This window comes from Triplophysa rosa, linkage group LG6 (assembly GCF_024868665.1).
Source record: "Triplophysa rosa linkage group LG6, Trosa_1v2, whole genome shotgun sequence".
In the NCBI taxonomy this organism is placed as follows: domain Eukaryota; kingdom Metazoa; phylum Chordata; class Actinopteri; order Cypriniformes; family Nemacheilidae; genus Triplophysa; species Triplophysa rosa.
In genome coordinates, this window is record NC_079895.1 from 10,468,524 (window position 1) to 10,485,761 (window position 17,238).

Genomic DNA, 17,238 nt, shown 5'->3' on the forward strand with positions numbered 1-17,238 from the left:
GGCATAGAAATATAAAATAATTACTTAAGATATATCACCCAAAGCATTTCTAATAATAAAACATGATTAATACATTTATGACTTTACTGATAAGAATTTATCATTCATTCTTCTACATTGGCTTTTCACACTGTTTTGAAAAAAAAATTAACTTAATTTTTATTTTTTTACAATTAGACACATTAGGCAAATGTGTCCCTAAACGACAGAGTTAATGCATTATGGTTTAATTTTATTTACAGTAATTTACATGGTCCTTTATTTTGAAAATCACACAAACTGAGTCTGTCAGGTCACGCCCCGGATGTCATAAATCACACCTCCTGAAACTTTCGTATGATCGCGGGTTTGTTAAATCATAACAAGGATGGCGGTTCAGACCGAGAGAGGAATCCCCCTTAGCGCGGTACGTACAGTACCTGACATGAGTAATAATAACACATTGTTAATTTATAGGCACAAATATTTGAATAGACTGCATGTCAAGTTGCATATGACTTTCCTCACTATTAGCATATCGGTGATTAAGAGTTCCACGTTTATTTCAACACATACACGTTATTTGCACGTAAAAATGACTTCCAAATAGTAATTGATACCGAGTTAATAGTAAGTAGCATGAATGTGTCATGAATGTTATCGTGTCTCATGCATGTGTTTAGATTGCGTTACGTATGTGTTGATCCTCCAATCAGAAAGGCTAATGTGTTTTTACTTTCATTTTTGTTTCTCAGAAGAAAGGATATAGCCCAGGCAGGAATACATATAGGCATGCATTATTTAATAAACCCATTATATTACAGTAAAATTCCACTGAACACCTTGTTTTTAGTATTGAACGAATAGTTGCACTTATTCATTATAACAATTAAATCAAGTAATACTATGTATTCGTTTAGTGCATAGGTAAATGTATATTGTAAACATTAAAGGTGTTTTATGTTGTGGAATAGCCTAATGCATTGTAAACCGTGACCTATCATATTTTCCCTTTCATAGCTCAATCCAAAGTTCCTTCACACCAACTCTACCAGCCACACCTGGCCCTTCAGTGCCATTGCTGAGCTGATAGGTGAATCGTCTCTTTTTTCATTGCTTGTTAAATGATTTAAAGTCTCAGACATAAATGAATTGTCTACTATGATTTAATTGCCGTTAAGTCAGTTTAAATCAGCTAAAAGTGCAAGCAAGGTGTAATAAAATATTAATTATGCCTATGTTTCCATGATGCAAAATGCACATGAAGATGCCAGTAGCTGAAAGTAAAGTATAACAGTCTCACATTTGTTCAGTGAGATATAAGTGCTACTGTAGTAGATTTTTTAGTAGCCATTTGCTATACTAAATCTGCAATAGTTAACATATATTCCGGTTGGCTTTTAGACAATGCCTACGACCCAGATGTTAATGCAAGGCAGTTCTGGATTGATAAAACAAGGATTCGAGATCAGGATTGTCTTACTTTTATGGATAATGGAGCAGGAATGGATTATGACAAAATGTACAAAATGCTCAGGTGAGTGAGAATACAAACCAATATGTTGTAGTTCAATTGGTCAAGAAGGCAGTTATTCACATGTATTGGTGTACTTATAGGCTTTTATTCCTCTCCTTGTTAGTTTCGGCTTCAGTGACAAGGAGACAAAAAATGGCCATGTTCCTATCGGCCTCTATGGCAATGGATTTAAGTCCGGCTCCATGCGCTTGGGAAAAGACGCCATTGTGTTTTCAAAGAAGGGAGAGTCTATGTGTGTGGGCATGCTGTCCCAGACGTACCTTCAAGAGATTCAAGCAGAAAACATCATCGTACCAATTGTGACGTTTACACGCTTTCGAGAGTCAAATATCCTTAACTGAGGAAATGCATGAAAAGGGAAACAATATAATATTGCACAATATGAAAAGAAGAAAGTACAATAGCAGTTAGATATATTTTAATATAAGCTCGAGGTACTTCTTAATTCATTCTTGATTTGACATCCTGATCCTTGACCTTTCCTCTCACTCCGCCCTGAGTCACGGCACGCACCAAGTCTCCAAGATATCCTGCGATACTCTCTGTTCAAGACAGAAGAAGAGCTGCTCGCAGAGCTCGATGCCATCAACACACACGATTCCAAAGACTCCACAGGAACACGAATTATCATTTGGAACATCCGCAAGTAAGTATACAGGAAGAGAGAACAGCCTAACTTAAATGTGCTGTGCTAAGCAAGATTGAGAAAGACTGGTTTGCTAATAGAATGAGATTATTAAAGCACATTTATAAACAAGGAATCGTTTTCTGCTACAGAACATCAACCGATAAATCAGAGTTTGACTTTGAGACGGACCGTTACAACATCCAGATTCCAGCTGATGTATATGAGAGTGAAAAAGAGAAATACAAGCAACCCTATCGCGTATTTCAGTCAAGCCCAGAAAGTGACTTCTCCTTGCGGGTGAATACTTTATTTTTGTTCTTACCATGTTAAATTAGATGTTATATTAATATTACAGTAAAGTGTACTGCAATCTCTATGATGATATTCTGATGGTAACTTCACTACAATCTGACAGTTTGGACATAAATAAAATAGCATTGTGTGTCTTTATGCATGTCATTTTTTTCAGGCATACTGTAGTGTCCTCTACTTGAAGCCCAAAATGCAGATTAACATTCGTGGACAGAAAGTAAAAACTCAGCTGATTGCAAAAAGCCTGGCACGCGTTGTCAAAAATAAATACCAACCCAACTTTCTAAATGTATCCATACACTTGCAAAACTCTTATAGCTACTAAACTGACTTTCAAAGCAGAAAAAAATTGAACAACTTTACATAGACATGTCAAGTGACTTATTTTTATGTGATGTTTAAGTTTTATATTACAAAAGTATTGTGAGAGAAATGTAGTTGATGATACAATACTTCTATGAATGAATTCATCTTTATTGTCATTGTATGCACACAGTGGTGCAACAACAAGATTTCTTAGACGCTCAGAACATTTGGCTTGGTTTACGATCCTATATAGTCTACAAACAGATACATAGTGATTTTTCCTTAAGTGTGTTCTTTCCAGAAAAAAATCCCAATCACATTTGGCTACAACACCAAGAGCAAGGAACATTATGGAGTCATGATGTACCATAGAAACAGGCTCATCAAAGCCTATGAGCGTGTGGGATGCCAAAACAGGGTGAATGCTTAATGAAATTCCATGTAAACTAATTACATTTTATGCCTATTCTTGGTGTTGTTTTCTATTTTGAGTTATTACATGCAATCTTGTCTTCACGATAGGCAAATAGCAGGGGAGTGGGGGTTATTGCAGTGATCGAATGCAACTTTCTCAAGCCAACACATAACAAGCAAGACTTTGACAACACAGATGAGTACAGGTGAGGATAATCACTACAGATGGATTGATTTATTGGTTTACAACATTATTTAATCTTTCCGTAAATTCTACTAAGAATGCGATCAAACCCCATATGGAGGTACAGTATATACTGCATGATACGGTTATCACTGACAGATTTAAAGATTTTATTGACAAAAAAAAATTGGGGGGCTGAAAACAAAAAGGACCAAAATCACCTAATAAGGCAGACAAGCAAAAAACAGAGGAAGAGCAAGACTGGCACTTAGAGAGAAAGGATGAGACACACAAGGGCAACAAATAGGCAAGGAACTTACGTAATCGACAAACATGTAAATCATAAAAAAGTTAATGAATTAACCCATTATAAAGTTTTTAACCCATGATCTCATTGGGTTAAAACCTACTTTTGGGACTCATTTGCGATCTGTTTGATGGTGGCACAAGTTTTGTGTTATGCTTCTCAGAGTCCCAGTTAATATAATGCTTCTGTGCACTTATTATCATACACCCGGTGCAACGCGTCATTCTTGTCCTGTAGATGCCTTTCCTCTCTGGAGAAGCCTCCAAAAATTTGCTCTAGCAAAGTCCGCCGTGTAAATAGCGAATCCGCCATGGCGCGAGCGCAACTAGCTCTTAAAGGGAACGAGAGATGAGGCTCTGATTGGTTTACTGCATGTTACGCCCAAAAAAACACCCATTACTCATTAAGAGAATCGGGACAACCCGTTTAGACCATGCGCCCGGGCGCGCCGACAGGTTTCCCATCGATAAACTAGCAAAAGTGGATTCGGACACACCCTGAGTGCGCTTTAGACCATGTGCTTAGATCGTGAAAATAGGGCCCATAATGTGGAAGAACAGATCACAGGTCGTGTGTAAAAATTTTTATATTTAATCCTTAAAGTGTATGTACACACAGTAAAGAGTGTCCTGTAGGGTGTGCGCATATTTATGCTAAGTATGCAAGTATGGAAAGTTGCATATGAACATCTCAGTGCCTATTTTGGTCTGCAATGCAGGCCAAAAATCAGACTAGCTCAAAACAGAAGTATAAGTAGTAGAATAAAGCAAGTCTGAAATACATGTCAAATGTCAAACACATTTTTAAAAATGCATTTGTGGTCTATATAAAGAAAATATATAAAACTATGCACATGTAGAAATCTGTGTTGTTGATTGTTTGTCCCCACAGAAGAACAATACATGCTTTGGGTGTGAAGCTAGAAGAGTATTGGAAAGCAATTCGTCTTGAAAATGGTCTCAACAGTACAGTACCTGTAGAGGATATCCCGTTAGTATCAATTTGATCAACATCCAAAGCAATACAAGTATTGCTTTTAACCGGTTCATTCACTACATTCACATATAACCATTGTTTTCTTCTTAAATGTGAAGGAAGCGTCCAGACCAGAACTGGGTTCAATGTGATTATTGTCAGAAGTGGCGAAAACTCTCAGATGGCATCGACATGGATAAGCTCCCTGACAAATGGTTCTGTCGAATGAACCCAGATACAGAGCGCAGGTTTGTTTCATTCACATTTATACTGTATGTGTATTAACAATCCAGCATCTAACATCTAAAAGTTGTCAAAAAAATTGAAGATACATTTTATTTGAAAAATACATTTAATTTATTCAGGGGATGTGAAAAACCAGAGGAACCTGAAGATTCTGAAGATGAAACATCTACCTGCCTGATAAAATTCAAGCTGCAGTGAGTTAATAATTAATTAATAATTAGTTTTTTTCTAAATGTGAGTGTGTATCTTCAGTTTTACCAAAGTGATTTGTAATAATTCTTCATACAAAACAATTTATTTTCTAAACAGACCACATGATTCATTGACTTTTCAATGAAACGTTTTTATTTAAAACATCACTTTTGCATTTGTTCGATACAGTGAGAAAAACGTTAAGAAACAGCAGGAACAGAAAAAAATTGAGGTAATTTTTTAAAAATGCATCCGGTTATTGGTTAGTTTGCATTGTGTTGTGTATCTACTCGGTTTTGTTGTCTTTGTATGCAATGTAATTGTTTATATCTATGTGGATTAGATGGAAGAAACCAGGAAGCAGGAACAGCAGAGAAATGCAGAGCTGGCACAACAGAACAAAGATCTGAGAAGAAGAGAGGAGGACCTTTTGCGTAAACTCCAGCAAACAGTATGTCTTTAATCAAACCCTAAAAGAATAAAATGATTAGTTCCTGTAGAACCAGGGTACTATGTCTGCTGTCCATTTTTTTTTCCATAGGGTTCTTCCCCATCTAGGTCCCCTACAGCTTCTACTTCTGGGACAGCCAGGAGCCCTGTCACTTTCAGCCCTTTCCCACAATCTGGTAAAACTGTAAGCATTTGTTCTTGCCATATTGAGCCTAAATTTTCACATTAATGTTGTCTTTGTACTTGTGTAGCTTCTACGCCCTCAGACAACATGCCAGTCATTACAGAGGTCACGTGCCTCTCCCATTTTGTAAGGTGTGACTTTCTTTTTTTTCTTTGACTTCTCAATGGAGCACTGTAATGTGATGTGACAATATAAAGCCCACTCACTTGTCTCATTTTTTACAAATATCATGATTTTCTTCCTTCAGGAGAAAGAGAAGTCTAGAGGAGCGAACCGAGAGCCAAGCTCTAAAGAAAGCAAGAGTACTTAAAGAGTACTGTAACAACATAGAAAACAGGCCATCAACATCCAAAGATCTATCAGATGTCCTAACCTCACTGATGGAGATCTCTGATGATAGTGTTGAGACAGAGGATGAGAAGAGCAACGCTGATGATGATGTTGTTATTGATGAAACCAAAAGCACGCCAAAACCCAAGGCGCAGACCTTTAACCTTGCTAACGTGAAGTTAGAAAGAAGTACAAGCAATGATGTGCAGGACAGTGATCCTGTTTCCATGGAAACCCCTGCCACTGAGGCTTCCACAAGTGAAACGACAGGCCCATCAATTTCAAATGATCAAGTCAGCATGACAACCCAGACAGAATGTGGTATGGCTGTAAAGGTGGAAGAGGACAAACAGAGAAAAGAAGTGGAGGTGAAAAGAGAAGAGACAGAGAATGATTTGACAGCGATGGAGCAGAGCAGTACTGAGGTAGAATACAAGAAGGATAAAGATACTGAAATGAACAGGTCGGTCAAAGACTCTGTGGAGACTGAAAGATGTAATAGTGCAGATATAGTGATCACACCAAGTCTCTCGAATGGAAGTGATAGAAGAACAGGTGGCCTGAGTCACATGGCTGAAGAAACATTTTCTGTGAACTCACCTCTGAACATACACCATTTCCCAACCCTGGAAGCCCAGGAACAGCAGGACAGTCTTCTGGAACTCATGGATGCCACAGCCCAGGAAAGAGATGAGTTCAAAACGAAAGCTCAGTCTCTCGCATTGGAACTGGAGAAGAAAGAACTTAAAGTGCTGGAACTCACTGTTAAGAAAGATTTCAGCCATCAAAATGTCCAGACCGATCCAGTAGATGAGAAAGACTATAAGACGCTGTACTCACAGGCGACACAGCGCAATGAACAGCTCACACAAACCATAAATGAGCTGAAGAAGAAGCAAGAGGAGATGTTGCTACTGATGAAAGCTGAGAAAGAAGCACAAGACAGGATGAGAGCTCAGGGTGCAGGTCCCTCAAGAGTAGCAGATGTGGAGGATGAAGTGGCTCTTCAGACGGAGTTTCTTCTGAGTGAGCTAGACCAGCGGAATGCAGAATGTCATGAATTAAAAAGCAAGGTTAGTGTCTAATAGTAATTTGTAGTCTACCGTAGGGGATTCAATGAGGAACAGTATTGTTTAAACACTATTCTTCACCAAATTTGTAAGAATTATCATGAGCTTTGAACCCTAAGAGACTCTTCTGGTGGTCTCCTTTAAACTGTAAGGATGTCACATCCTACAGATGTGACTGACCCAATCAGGAGATGGCACCTTTGGAGGGAAAGTTAATTGTCTTTGTCTTCCACGTGGTGTTTTGCATGTGGAAGCTGATTGAATGTTCACTAAGAAAACTTCTAAGAGTTTAATAAAACTAATATGAAAGAGTTACCAAGACACAACAAACATTAACATTAAGGAAATCACAAATGCGCCTCATAGACACCAAACATGATCTACATATCATCTTGGTTAAATGAGTTACTACAAATCTAATAATTCTAGAAGTTATACACACATTCATTCAAACTACTTTGGATTCATGTTTAAGACAGACATAAAAACAACAACATCAATACATGGAAAGGTTATAAATGAATATATGTACATGTCTATAGAGATGTATTTAGGATTGTATGTCTGTCCCCAAAGTGAGTAAAGAGAGTTCATCTCCCTACATTCCATTCGGTCGTAAAATACTCTTATCTTGATGGTTTGGGGTGGGTTGCTATGGTCACCAGAGATCTGGTCCTGCGCCTAGTGTTAGTTGCAGATTGGGGGCAGACTCCCTGGCGACTAGCTTGCTGGTTGGGTGAGGGGTGTTGTTGTTATATTTAAGAAATATAACTAGTTATTGCACTAATAAGGCACTAATAAGAAACGACAGTAATTCCTGATTACTGTAGCATGAATTTTATTAAGGCTGTGTAGCATGAACTTGGCCTCTTATGGCGAGCCTGGTTAACTGATGATGATTATTGGTGGTTAAAGGGATGCTTCACCCAAAAATGAAAATTCTGTCATCATTTAATCACCCTCAAGTTGTTCCAAACCTCTATAAATTTCTTTGTTCTGATTAACACAGAGAAAAATATTTGGAAAAATGTTAGCAACTGACATTTCTGGTGCATCATTGACCACCATAGTAGGAAAAAATATTGTTTTGTTCTGTTGGACACAAAATGAGATATTTTTAAGAATTCAGGAAAGCAAACAGTTCTAAGGCACCATTTTTACTACCGTTTTAAATGTTTCTACTATAGTAGTCAACGACGTCCCAGAAATCTCAGTTGCTAACATTTTTCAAAATCTTTCTTTGTGATCAGCAGAACAAAGAAATTTATACAGATTTGGAACAACTGGGGGGGGGTAGTAAATCATGACAGAATGTTCATTTTTAGGTGGAGAATACCTTTAAAATAGTTATGAGTAAGTAAAGTATTATTTAATGGAGACCAAATGACCTACTATCTAAGGCTTAAGAACCAGTGGTGGCCAATAGTTGGAAAACTTGACGCTTTTATTGATGCTTTTTATTTTGTCTCACTCTGTTTTTCATTTTATTTTTCAATACCTACACAAAGTTGGACTGTGTGGAACAGGAGAGAGCTCGTTATGAACAGATGCAGAAAGACTTGGACGAAATGAGAAAAAATCTGGAAGAGTGCAGGAATGCAACAGCCAGTTCTGCAAACCATGTGAATCAGAACAAAGAGAAAGAAGAGAACAATGAAAGGCCAGTAGCGGAAGAGATTAGAGTCACCAAAGCAAAGTAAGTTTCCTAATTCCACAAAAAAATATTCAATTTGATAGTTTAATTTTAATACATTTCATTTAAATGCATGATTTCGATATACAGTACTTTTGTTGTATAGCAGAAGAGCTTTTTAGAAGATGTAATAAAATGTATTGGCCTAATTGTCAGTTCATTTGACTGTTTTGGTTTTTGGTTTTGTGTCACTCTGAAGTGTTTTCTTATGTAATAAATGTAATTGTACATAAATCAATGTTTATTTGGGTTTATTTTGCAACTATGATCAGCTTACTGTACATTAACCTCTACATTTAGATATATGTGATTATATATTCTCATGACATGATTATATATTCTGTTCTGTCTTTAGGTTAAGGGGGTTGAGGAGCAGTGTTGCTCGTCTTTTGGTCACATTTGTTCCTGCGTTGGACCCTGACCAAGTCAACTATGACTGTGAGGTTATAGATGAGATTCTGGACCAGGTTATACAGGAGATTTCTCCATCAGGAACCACTTTCACTTAAAGCTACTTTGTTCAGTTAAAGGAAGACTAAATGTTTGTGTTTTATTGTATTCTTAAAAATTGTATATAATTATGACAGCGCATGGGAACATTTCTACTCATACAAATGAAAATGATCAGCTTTTTGATCATTTGTTTTATATTTTCACCTGCAGTTCATGTGCAATGTTTGCATTCTTGCGTTCTTTTTTGGGGGGGTTGGAACTGAGTTGACTAATATCTTTACATAATAATAACAATATTATGTTAAGGTCAGAACGACCTAATATGCTTACAGAAATGTCATGCTATTAACAGTTTTATAAGTAATTTTATGCTGCAAAATGGTAAGGTTAATAGCAGAGCTGTGGTATTTTATTGCTGTCTATTCTGGGACCCAAAGAAATTGTCATGTTTATATCATTGTACATGGTGTACATTATATGTTAAATAAAATGTGTATTTCCTTACAAAAATCCTGTTTACCTGATTTGAGATTTTGTGATGGACGTACACTCACCTAAAGGATTATTAGGAACACCATACTAATACGGTGTTTGACCCCCTTTCGCCTTCAGAACTGCCTTAATTCTACGTGGCATTGATTCAACAAGGTGCTGAAAGCATTCTTTAGAAATGTTGGCCCATATTGATAGGATAGCATCTTGCAGTTGATGGAGATTTGTGGGATGCACATCCAGGGCACGAAGCTCCCGTTCCACCACATCCCAAAGATGTTCTATCGGGTTGAGATCTGGTGACTGTGGGGGCCATTCTAGTACAGTGAACTCGTTGTCATGTTCAAGAAACCAATTTGAAATGATTCGAGCTTTGTGACATGGTGCATTATCCTGCTGGAAGTAGCCATTAGAGGATGGGTACATGGTGGTCATAAAGGGATGGACATGGTCAGAAACAATGCTCAGGTAGGCCGTGGCATTTAAACGATGCCCAATTGGCACTAAGGGGCCTAAAGTGTGCCAAGAAAACATCCCCCACACCATTACACCACCACCACCAGCCTGCACAGTGGTAACAAGGCATGATGGATCCATGTTCTCATTCTGTTTACGCCAAATTCTGACTCTACAATTTGAATGTCTCAACAGAAATCGAGACTCATCAGACCAGGCAACATTTTTCCAGTCTTCAACTGTCCAATTTTGGTGAGCTCGTGCAAATTGTAGCCTCTTTTTCCTATTTGTAGTGGAGATGAGTGGTACCCGGTGGGGTCTTCTGCTGTTGTAGCCCATCTGCCTCAAGGTTGTGCGTGTTGTGGCTTCACAAATGCTTTGCTGCATACCTCGGTTGTAACGAGTGGTTATTTCAGTCAAAGTTGCTCTTCTATCAGCTTGAATCAGTCGGCCCATTCTCCTCTGACCTCTAGCATCAACAAGGCATTTTCGCCCACAGGACTGCCGCATACTGGATGTTTTTCCCTTTTCACACCATTCTTTGTAAACCCTAGAAATGGTTGTGCGTGAAAATCCCAGTAACTGAGCAGATTGTGAAATACTCAGACCGGCCCGTCTGGCACCAACAACCATGCCACGCTCAAAATTGCTTAAATCACCTTTCTTTCCCATTCTGACATTCAGTTTGGAGTTCAGGAGATTGTCTTGACCAGGACCACACCCCTAAATGCATTGAAGCAACTGCCATGTGATTGGTTGATTAGATAATTGCATTAATGAGAAATTGAACAGGTGTTCCTAATAATCCTTTAGGTGAGTGTATATGCCGAAGCGGTTGCCACTTATTACAAAAATACCTTCTAATTCAGGTTTTAAACTATTACGTTAAAATTCAACGAATATATTTAGCTAACAAGATGTATAAGTTTGATGCATGTTTGTTGAATCTAACTAGTTGCTATCAGTATTTAAATGCTTACATGTAATGTAATCGTTTAAAATATCATATTATGATACCCAATGTTGAGTTGTTAGAGTGAAATCTGGCAACCCTCTGTACCGGAAGCGCTCGGTCTGAGACAGCAGCGCGGGAAAAGCGCCTTTTTGGATGAAAGCGGGAGAAGTGACACTCAGATCTATGCGGAGCAATTGTTACAGTTATTGCAACCTAAATTGTCCAGGTAACTTTTTACAAATGTTTCCTGAATTTCCCACATTTCATCGTCGTTTATACTGTTATAACTGTTATTAAATCACTTTTCTTAACGAACCATATTTCTTTGTCAGTCGGTCCAGATGTACGTTCATGTTTGTTTATAGTACGGAAGATAACGTTACTTCGTGTCACTGATATTGCTACGTTACAGCTGTACGATAGTTGGTTATATAAAAAGTTGTGTCCATTGGTTATGAACTTTGACTGTTAAGATATCGTAAGTGTGAAATGTAGTACTGTTTATTGTAAACAACGTAGCGAGTTAGCATTGTTATAATAATGCTGTCCAAAACAGGATAGCAGGTAACGTTATTGCTAAGACTTGTAACGTTACTTTTTAATCTGTGTGGTTTTCTTTAATCAACCATCGTTTATTTTATCTCGCAATTTCTCCCTCTTTGATTTCTCCACACTCTCAGATGTGATGATTTCGTCATAATACGGTATTTTTAAATTATTTGTTGTCCAACAGTTTCAGGATGAAGGTGGTAACTTGTGAGATCGCTTGGCATAATAAGGAGCCAGTATACAGTATGGATTTCCAGCAGAAGGCGGAGGGAAGGACACAGCGCCTGGCTACAGCCGGAGTAGACACCACCGTTCGGGTGAGAGAATATATACCATGATTTAATATACCACAGGTGTGTTTCTCCAACACTAGTTCTGGAGTCTTTACATGACATGACTGCTCTTTTCCAGATGTGGCGTGTGGATAGAGGCCCTGATGGGAAGGCTGTCGTTGATTTTTTGTCTAACTTGGCACGACATACTAAAGCAGTGAATGTGGTGCGTTTTTCACCGGCTGCTGAACTCTTGGCGTCTGGAGGGGATGGTAAGTTTAGTTTTCATTGTCTGGTGGTTATTCTTAAAGGTTCACCTAAGGTTGGTCAGTGCTCTTGGCACGCTGTAATAGAACGGAGATGTAATGGTGTAGTTCAACGGCAGGGATTATTAATGGCAGATTTTTTTATTTCTGTTTCAGATGCAGCTATCTTGCTTTGGAAACTAAATGACAGTAAGGAACCCGAACAAGCCCCGACCTTCCAGGAAGATGAAGATTCTCAACTCAATAAAGAGAGTTGGAGTGTGGTGAAGACTTTAAGGTACGCGTTTAGTTTCCATTGTCCTATATTTCACTTCTGTTTTTTTTTTGTTCTTTGCGAATTTGTCATCTATTTGGGTATTTTCAAGGTCATAATGTCATTTGTGTTTGTTAGGGGACACATTGAGGATGTGTATGATATATCGTGGACCAGCGATGGAAATTATATGGTTTCTGGCTCTGTAGACAATACTGCCATCATGTGGGACATCAGCAAAGGTCTGAAAACTGAAGCAGAACCAAATATTCACATAAACTTGATTTAGTGTCTATGTAATTATCAAAATAAATATGTATTTTTTTCTTTGTAAATGGTAACTGATCTTTTGCAGTTTAATTGCTGAAAACAGTGCTTTTGTGCTTGCAGGTCAAAAGATGTGCATCTTTAATGAACATAAGAGTTATGTGCAGGGAGTGTCATGGGACCCTCTTGGACAGTACATTGGCACCCTGAGCTGTGACAGGTGAGATACACCCAATTTTGAAATAACACCTCCTGGGCAATTTGGATCAAATTGGCGTATTTGCAAACCCAGTTGTTTACATGACTTTGCATATACAGGATATAAAGTCTTTGTGTCTTAGGGTAATGCGTGTGTACAGTGCTCACACCAGGAAGAAAGCTTGCAGCGTGAGTAAAATGACATCAGCTGCTGCTGCAGATGGAGAGGTCAGTGTCATGAGAGCTTCAGACAGTCCTTATTAATTGCATTATTTACAGAAAGTACAATGTCACAAAGGTAATAATTATTATTAAGAGTGAAATTATATTGGCAATACTAATATTTGCCATTGTTGTATTGGTAAACCAAAAGCACGCCAAAAGCTTGCTTGGCCTTAATGGACAGTCTTGGCATTGGTTAATAAACATAAAAAAATGAATTTAAATAACACGTTTGTGAAATATTCATACACAATTTTGTATATAACAATTTTTTTGTTATTCAGTTATATATTGTGTGTGTGTGTGTGTGTGTGTGTGTGTGTGTGTGTGTGTGTGTGTGTGTGTGTGTGTGTGTGTGTGTGCGTGTGCGCTATTGTTTTAGTAGCATTTGACCAAAAGTTCTTCAAAACCTTTGTGCAGGTTAAGAACTACAAAATGTTCCATGATGACAGCATGAGATCATTCTTCAGACGTCTCACCTTCACACCAGATGGGTCATTCCTCCTTGCACCAGGTGCACAACATTTTTTTGTAGATGCAATTGAGATTGAGGTTACGTCTGAAAAGATGTTTAGACATAAATGTTAATTAGAGTTGGACTATAGAATGTATCTTTTTTTTTTTTAAGCTGGGTGTGTTGAAGCTGGGGAGAATGTGACAAACACCACATACGTGTTTTCCAGGAAAAGCTTCAAAAGGTTTGTATTTTGTTAAATTGCTTTTATTTTATTTTTTATATTTATGTTTTTTCAGCATTTTAATCTTGTATAGAATCCATTTAAAACAAATATTTTTTACTTTTTATGTTACAGTAGAAGCATGCATTTTCTGTTTCTTGTACATCACATTTATTTAGATCACAACTGAACAAATGAAAGCTACATTTCAGATGTTTTAAAGAACTCTCCTGAATTAAGACTAGTTTCGATTCCCACCCTTAAGGTTGGCACAATAAATAATCTAGATGTGTGTAGGCATTTTTTTAGTGTTTGAACTTTTATTTGTGTGTCAGGCCCATAGCTCATCTGCCCTGTCCATCTAAAGCAACTCTGGCTGTGCGCTGCTGCCAAGTTTTCTTTGAGCTCAGGACCAAAAGAGATGAAGGTGGGAATTAATGTTTCAGATGTTTTTCTTATTTCACTGATTTGTTTTGAGATGGCAAGACTGATTTTTCTCCTTTCTGGCCTACAGATGGCTCATTGAAGCCTGTGTCAAACACATTCAATTTACCATATCGGCTAGTGTTTGCAGTTGCGTCGGAAGACTCCATCTTCTTTTATGACACGCAACAGATGCTACCATTCGGATACGTGTCTAATATCCACTACCACACACTCAGTGATCTCAGCTGGTAAAACAGAATATAGAATAGAATAAACGGATTATACAGTCTTTACTGACTAGTTGTGGATCATATGACCTATGCTGTTTATTTTGTATGGGTATGTTTGAAATTTATGAAAGTCAAACTGGAGTTTTATGTTGATAAAATATGTTTAGATCATACTCTGCAAGGGTCTCTAATTCGAAATAACATTTAATTGAACTTCTTAAATGGATAGTTCACCCAAAAATGAACATTCTGTCATCATTTACTCGGTTTGTTCTAAACCTTTATAAATGTCTTTGTTCTGCTAAACACAAAGGAAGATATTTGGAAGAATGTCAGTAACCAAACAATTCCCATCCCCCATTGACTCCCATAGTATTTATTTTCCCTACTATGGCAGTAAATAGGGAAGAGATCTGTTTGGTTACTAAAATTCTTCCAGTTATCTTCCTTTGTGTTCAGCAAAATAAATAAATGTATACAGGTTTAGAACAATCCGAGGATGAGTAAATGATGACAGATTTTTGGGTGAACTATCCCTTTAAGTAGTTGACTACCCGTCTAGATGACTAGTGAGAATTGAGTAGTTGTGCAAAAATAATGTGGTCTAAGCATGAACCTCCTTGTCTTATTTTGCAGGTCTCGAGATGGCTCCTTCTTGGCCGTGTCCTCCACAGATGGCTACTGTTCCTTCGTGTCTTTTGAGGAAGGAGAGCTCGGCACCCCATTAAAGGAACCGCCTCAGTTGGAGATGATTACCCCTTCCTCCACCAATGAGAAGAAAGGCAAGAGACTTTCAGCCAATGGCAGGACCGCTTCTCCAGTGCCTCGCCCTACCAACACACCAGCTGCACAGGAAAAGACCAAAGAGGTGTCTGCTGGGCTTGCCGCCTCCAAGACCACCAGCGTACCTGGTCCAGAAGAAAAACGCACACCACAAGCGCAAAAAAACAAACCTCAGCCCAGACGGATTACACTTAGCACCCTGGAGGGGTGGGGCAAGCCCAGCACCCCCAAATCACCAGCAGCTACCTCTAATACAGCCCCCAGCACCCCTAAATCTGCTCCCTCTACACCTGCCTCCAGCAAAGGACCCCTTACACCCCATACAACCCCCAGTTCTCCTCTCGTGCCCCTCAACTGTAAAAGTGGCACTACTCCAAAGGGACCCACGCCCAGGTAGGAGATCCAGCCATGGTATAATCTAATGTCACACATTCTGTCTTGGCCATCTATGACATGCTGAAAAATGCTTTGTATAGTGTCTATTAAAACACATATTTTGTTGCTTCTCTTACAGACGAATTTCACTGACTCCAGTTGTATCCAAGTCCCCCTCTCAGGGATTTGTCACTCCATCTTCTACTGAGAAAGCCAAACATGGTTAGTTAAGCCAATTATTGCTTCCTTTTCTTTTTTCAAAATGTGTTTTATATCCTATAACCATAAGAAGCATGTGAACTATATTTAGTACACTTTTATATTTGCACAAACTGTCTTCTAGGTCATTGATTTGTGTGTGTATATATATATTTTACCATAGAAAGACCATCTCCACCCAACGATCCAGCATGCAAACCTCCAGAATCTAAAAGGTCCAAGACTGATGCTCCAAATGACTCTGGCCAGGGCAGTGAGCAAAGTGTGAGCACAGAACAAAGTGTCAAATCCCAACAACCTTAGACACTCAACATTCATCATTGTGCCTTATTAGCACTTGCATTCTCAGAAATGAAGTATTATATTCATTCATTATACCAGGAACATAATCCTGTGCTGCAGATGTGTACCAATGTACAAATGGAGTCAGACATGGACATGCATGCATTTACTTTTTGCTGTAATATTTTTGTAATTACTCTTATAAATATAAGAGTGTATCTGTTTTTGAGGGAGAAAAAAATTCTCAAAAACAACCTTTTGGTATTTCTTCGGTTATTAAAATTAATTTGTTTGATCTTATGGACATTTTTACTATTGTATTGTCTATTTAGATTTTGTCGTAAAAAGCTGTCAAGAATGTTTAGAAGTTTTTTGAGTACTAAACATTTTTGAAAACTAGTCTGTCTTTGAAGTATTTGTTTCGATCAAATGGATTTGGTCAATTATTTTCTTAGTGAGGTTCTTAAGAAAAGGGGTTAAATCCTTGCACATATATAACAAATGTATAGGATAATGCAATGTAAGTCGCGTCTGCCAAATGCATAAAAATGTTAAATGACTTGGCGTCATTTCAGTGTCCAGTTATTAACTGAGTTTAAAAAAGGTCAGACTGAATTTTATAGCAGAGTAATTTCACAAAGCATATGGTGATGGAAAAAGCACCATCAAAGGTAATATTAAGAACATTTTACCATTTCAAAAGTTGCGGGTCTTTTGTTGTGACTAAAATATTAAAAAATACATGATTCAATATATTTAGCAGCTTCAATGTAGTCACCCTTGCCTAGAATTTGCAGAATCTACTTTTGACATTTTATGAAGCAGCTTCTTGAGCTCCCACTCTTGGATGCAGTTAAAATTGTATTGAGTTTCCATCTATTCTTGGCCCTTTTGTTTTTTTTTCCGTCTTTATTGTTCAATTATTTTAATTAATATTTGGTGGAAAAATTGGCATAATACACTAATGTTAAATTTGTGTATATGCCTTTAGATCAGGGGTTTCCAAACCGGTCGTGGATCACTCAAAGCATTGCACATTTTGTATGTCCTTCTCAT

The 17,238-nt window shown here is 37.9% G+C and overlaps 2 protein-coding genes across 2 annotated transcripts; both read left to right on the plus strand.

Moving 5' to 3' along the window:
- Positions 1–296: 296 nt before the first annotated feature.
- LOC130555559 (MORC family CW-type zinc finger protein 3-like) lies at positions 297–9,759 on the plus strand. Its single transcript, XM_057335867.1, has 19 exons — positions 297–406; positions 1,000–1,072; positions 1,384–1,516; positions 1,620–1,843; positions 2,006–2,162; positions 2,294–2,441; positions 2,614–2,745; positions 3,064–3,180; positions 3,285–3,382; positions 4,559–4,657; positions 4,762–4,890; positions 5,008–5,082; positions 5,270–5,312; positions 5,424–5,531; positions 5,622–5,706; positions 5,782–5,845; positions 5,962–7,117; positions 8,623–8,810; positions 9,163–9,759. Exons 1-19 carry the CDS (start codon positions 368–370, stop codon positions 9,314–9,316), a joined length of 3,222 nt encoding a protein of 1,073 aa, XP_057191850.1. The 5' UTR covers positions 297–367; the 3' UTR covers positions 9,317–9,759.
- Positions 9,760–11,302: 1,543 nt separating this feature from the next.
- chaf1b (chromatin assembly factor 1, subunit B) lies at positions 11,303–17,021 on the plus strand. The gene is made up of 14 exons (XM_057336188.1): positions 11,303–11,389; positions 11,897–12,029; positions 12,124–12,256; positions 12,407–12,527; positions 12,642–12,745; positions 12,894–12,990; positions 13,112–13,196; positions 13,611–13,704; positions 13,819–13,888; positions 14,203–14,294; positions 14,382–14,541; positions 15,160–15,699; positions 15,821–15,903; positions 16,064–17,021. Exons 2-14 carry the CDS (start codon positions 11,904–11,906, stop codon positions 16,201–16,203), a joined length of 1,845 nt encoding a protein of 614 aa, XP_057192171.1. The 5' UTR covers positions 11,303–11,389; positions 11,897–11,903; the 3' UTR covers positions 16,204–17,021.
- Positions 17,022–17,238: the final 217 nt, after the last annotated feature.

Coding starts and splice junctions, on each gene's coding strand:
- LOC130555559 (XM_057335867.1), top strand. CDS start 368: ATGGCGGTTCAGACCGAGAGAGGAATCCCCCTTAGCGCG. Junction 5,083..5,269: donor CTGATAAAATTCAAGCTGCA/GTGAGTTAATAA, acceptor TGTTCGATACAG/TGAGAAAAACGTTAAGAAAC. Junction 7,118..8,622: donor GTCATGAATTAAAAAGCAAG/GTTAGTGTCTAA, acceptor ACCTACACAAAG/TTGGACTGTGTGGAACAGGA.
- chaf1b (XM_057336188.1), top strand. CDS start 11,904: ATGAAGGTGGTAACTTGTGAGATCGCTTGGCATAATAAGGAGCCAGTA. Junction 13,889..14,202: donor TCCAGGAAAAGCTTCAAAAG/GTTTGTATTTTG, acceptor TTTGTGTGTCAG/GCCCATAGCTCATCTGCCCT. Junction 14,542..15,159: donor ACACTCAGTGATCTCAGCTG/GTAAAACAGAAT, acceptor CTTATTTTGCAG/GTCTCGAGATGGCTCCTTCT.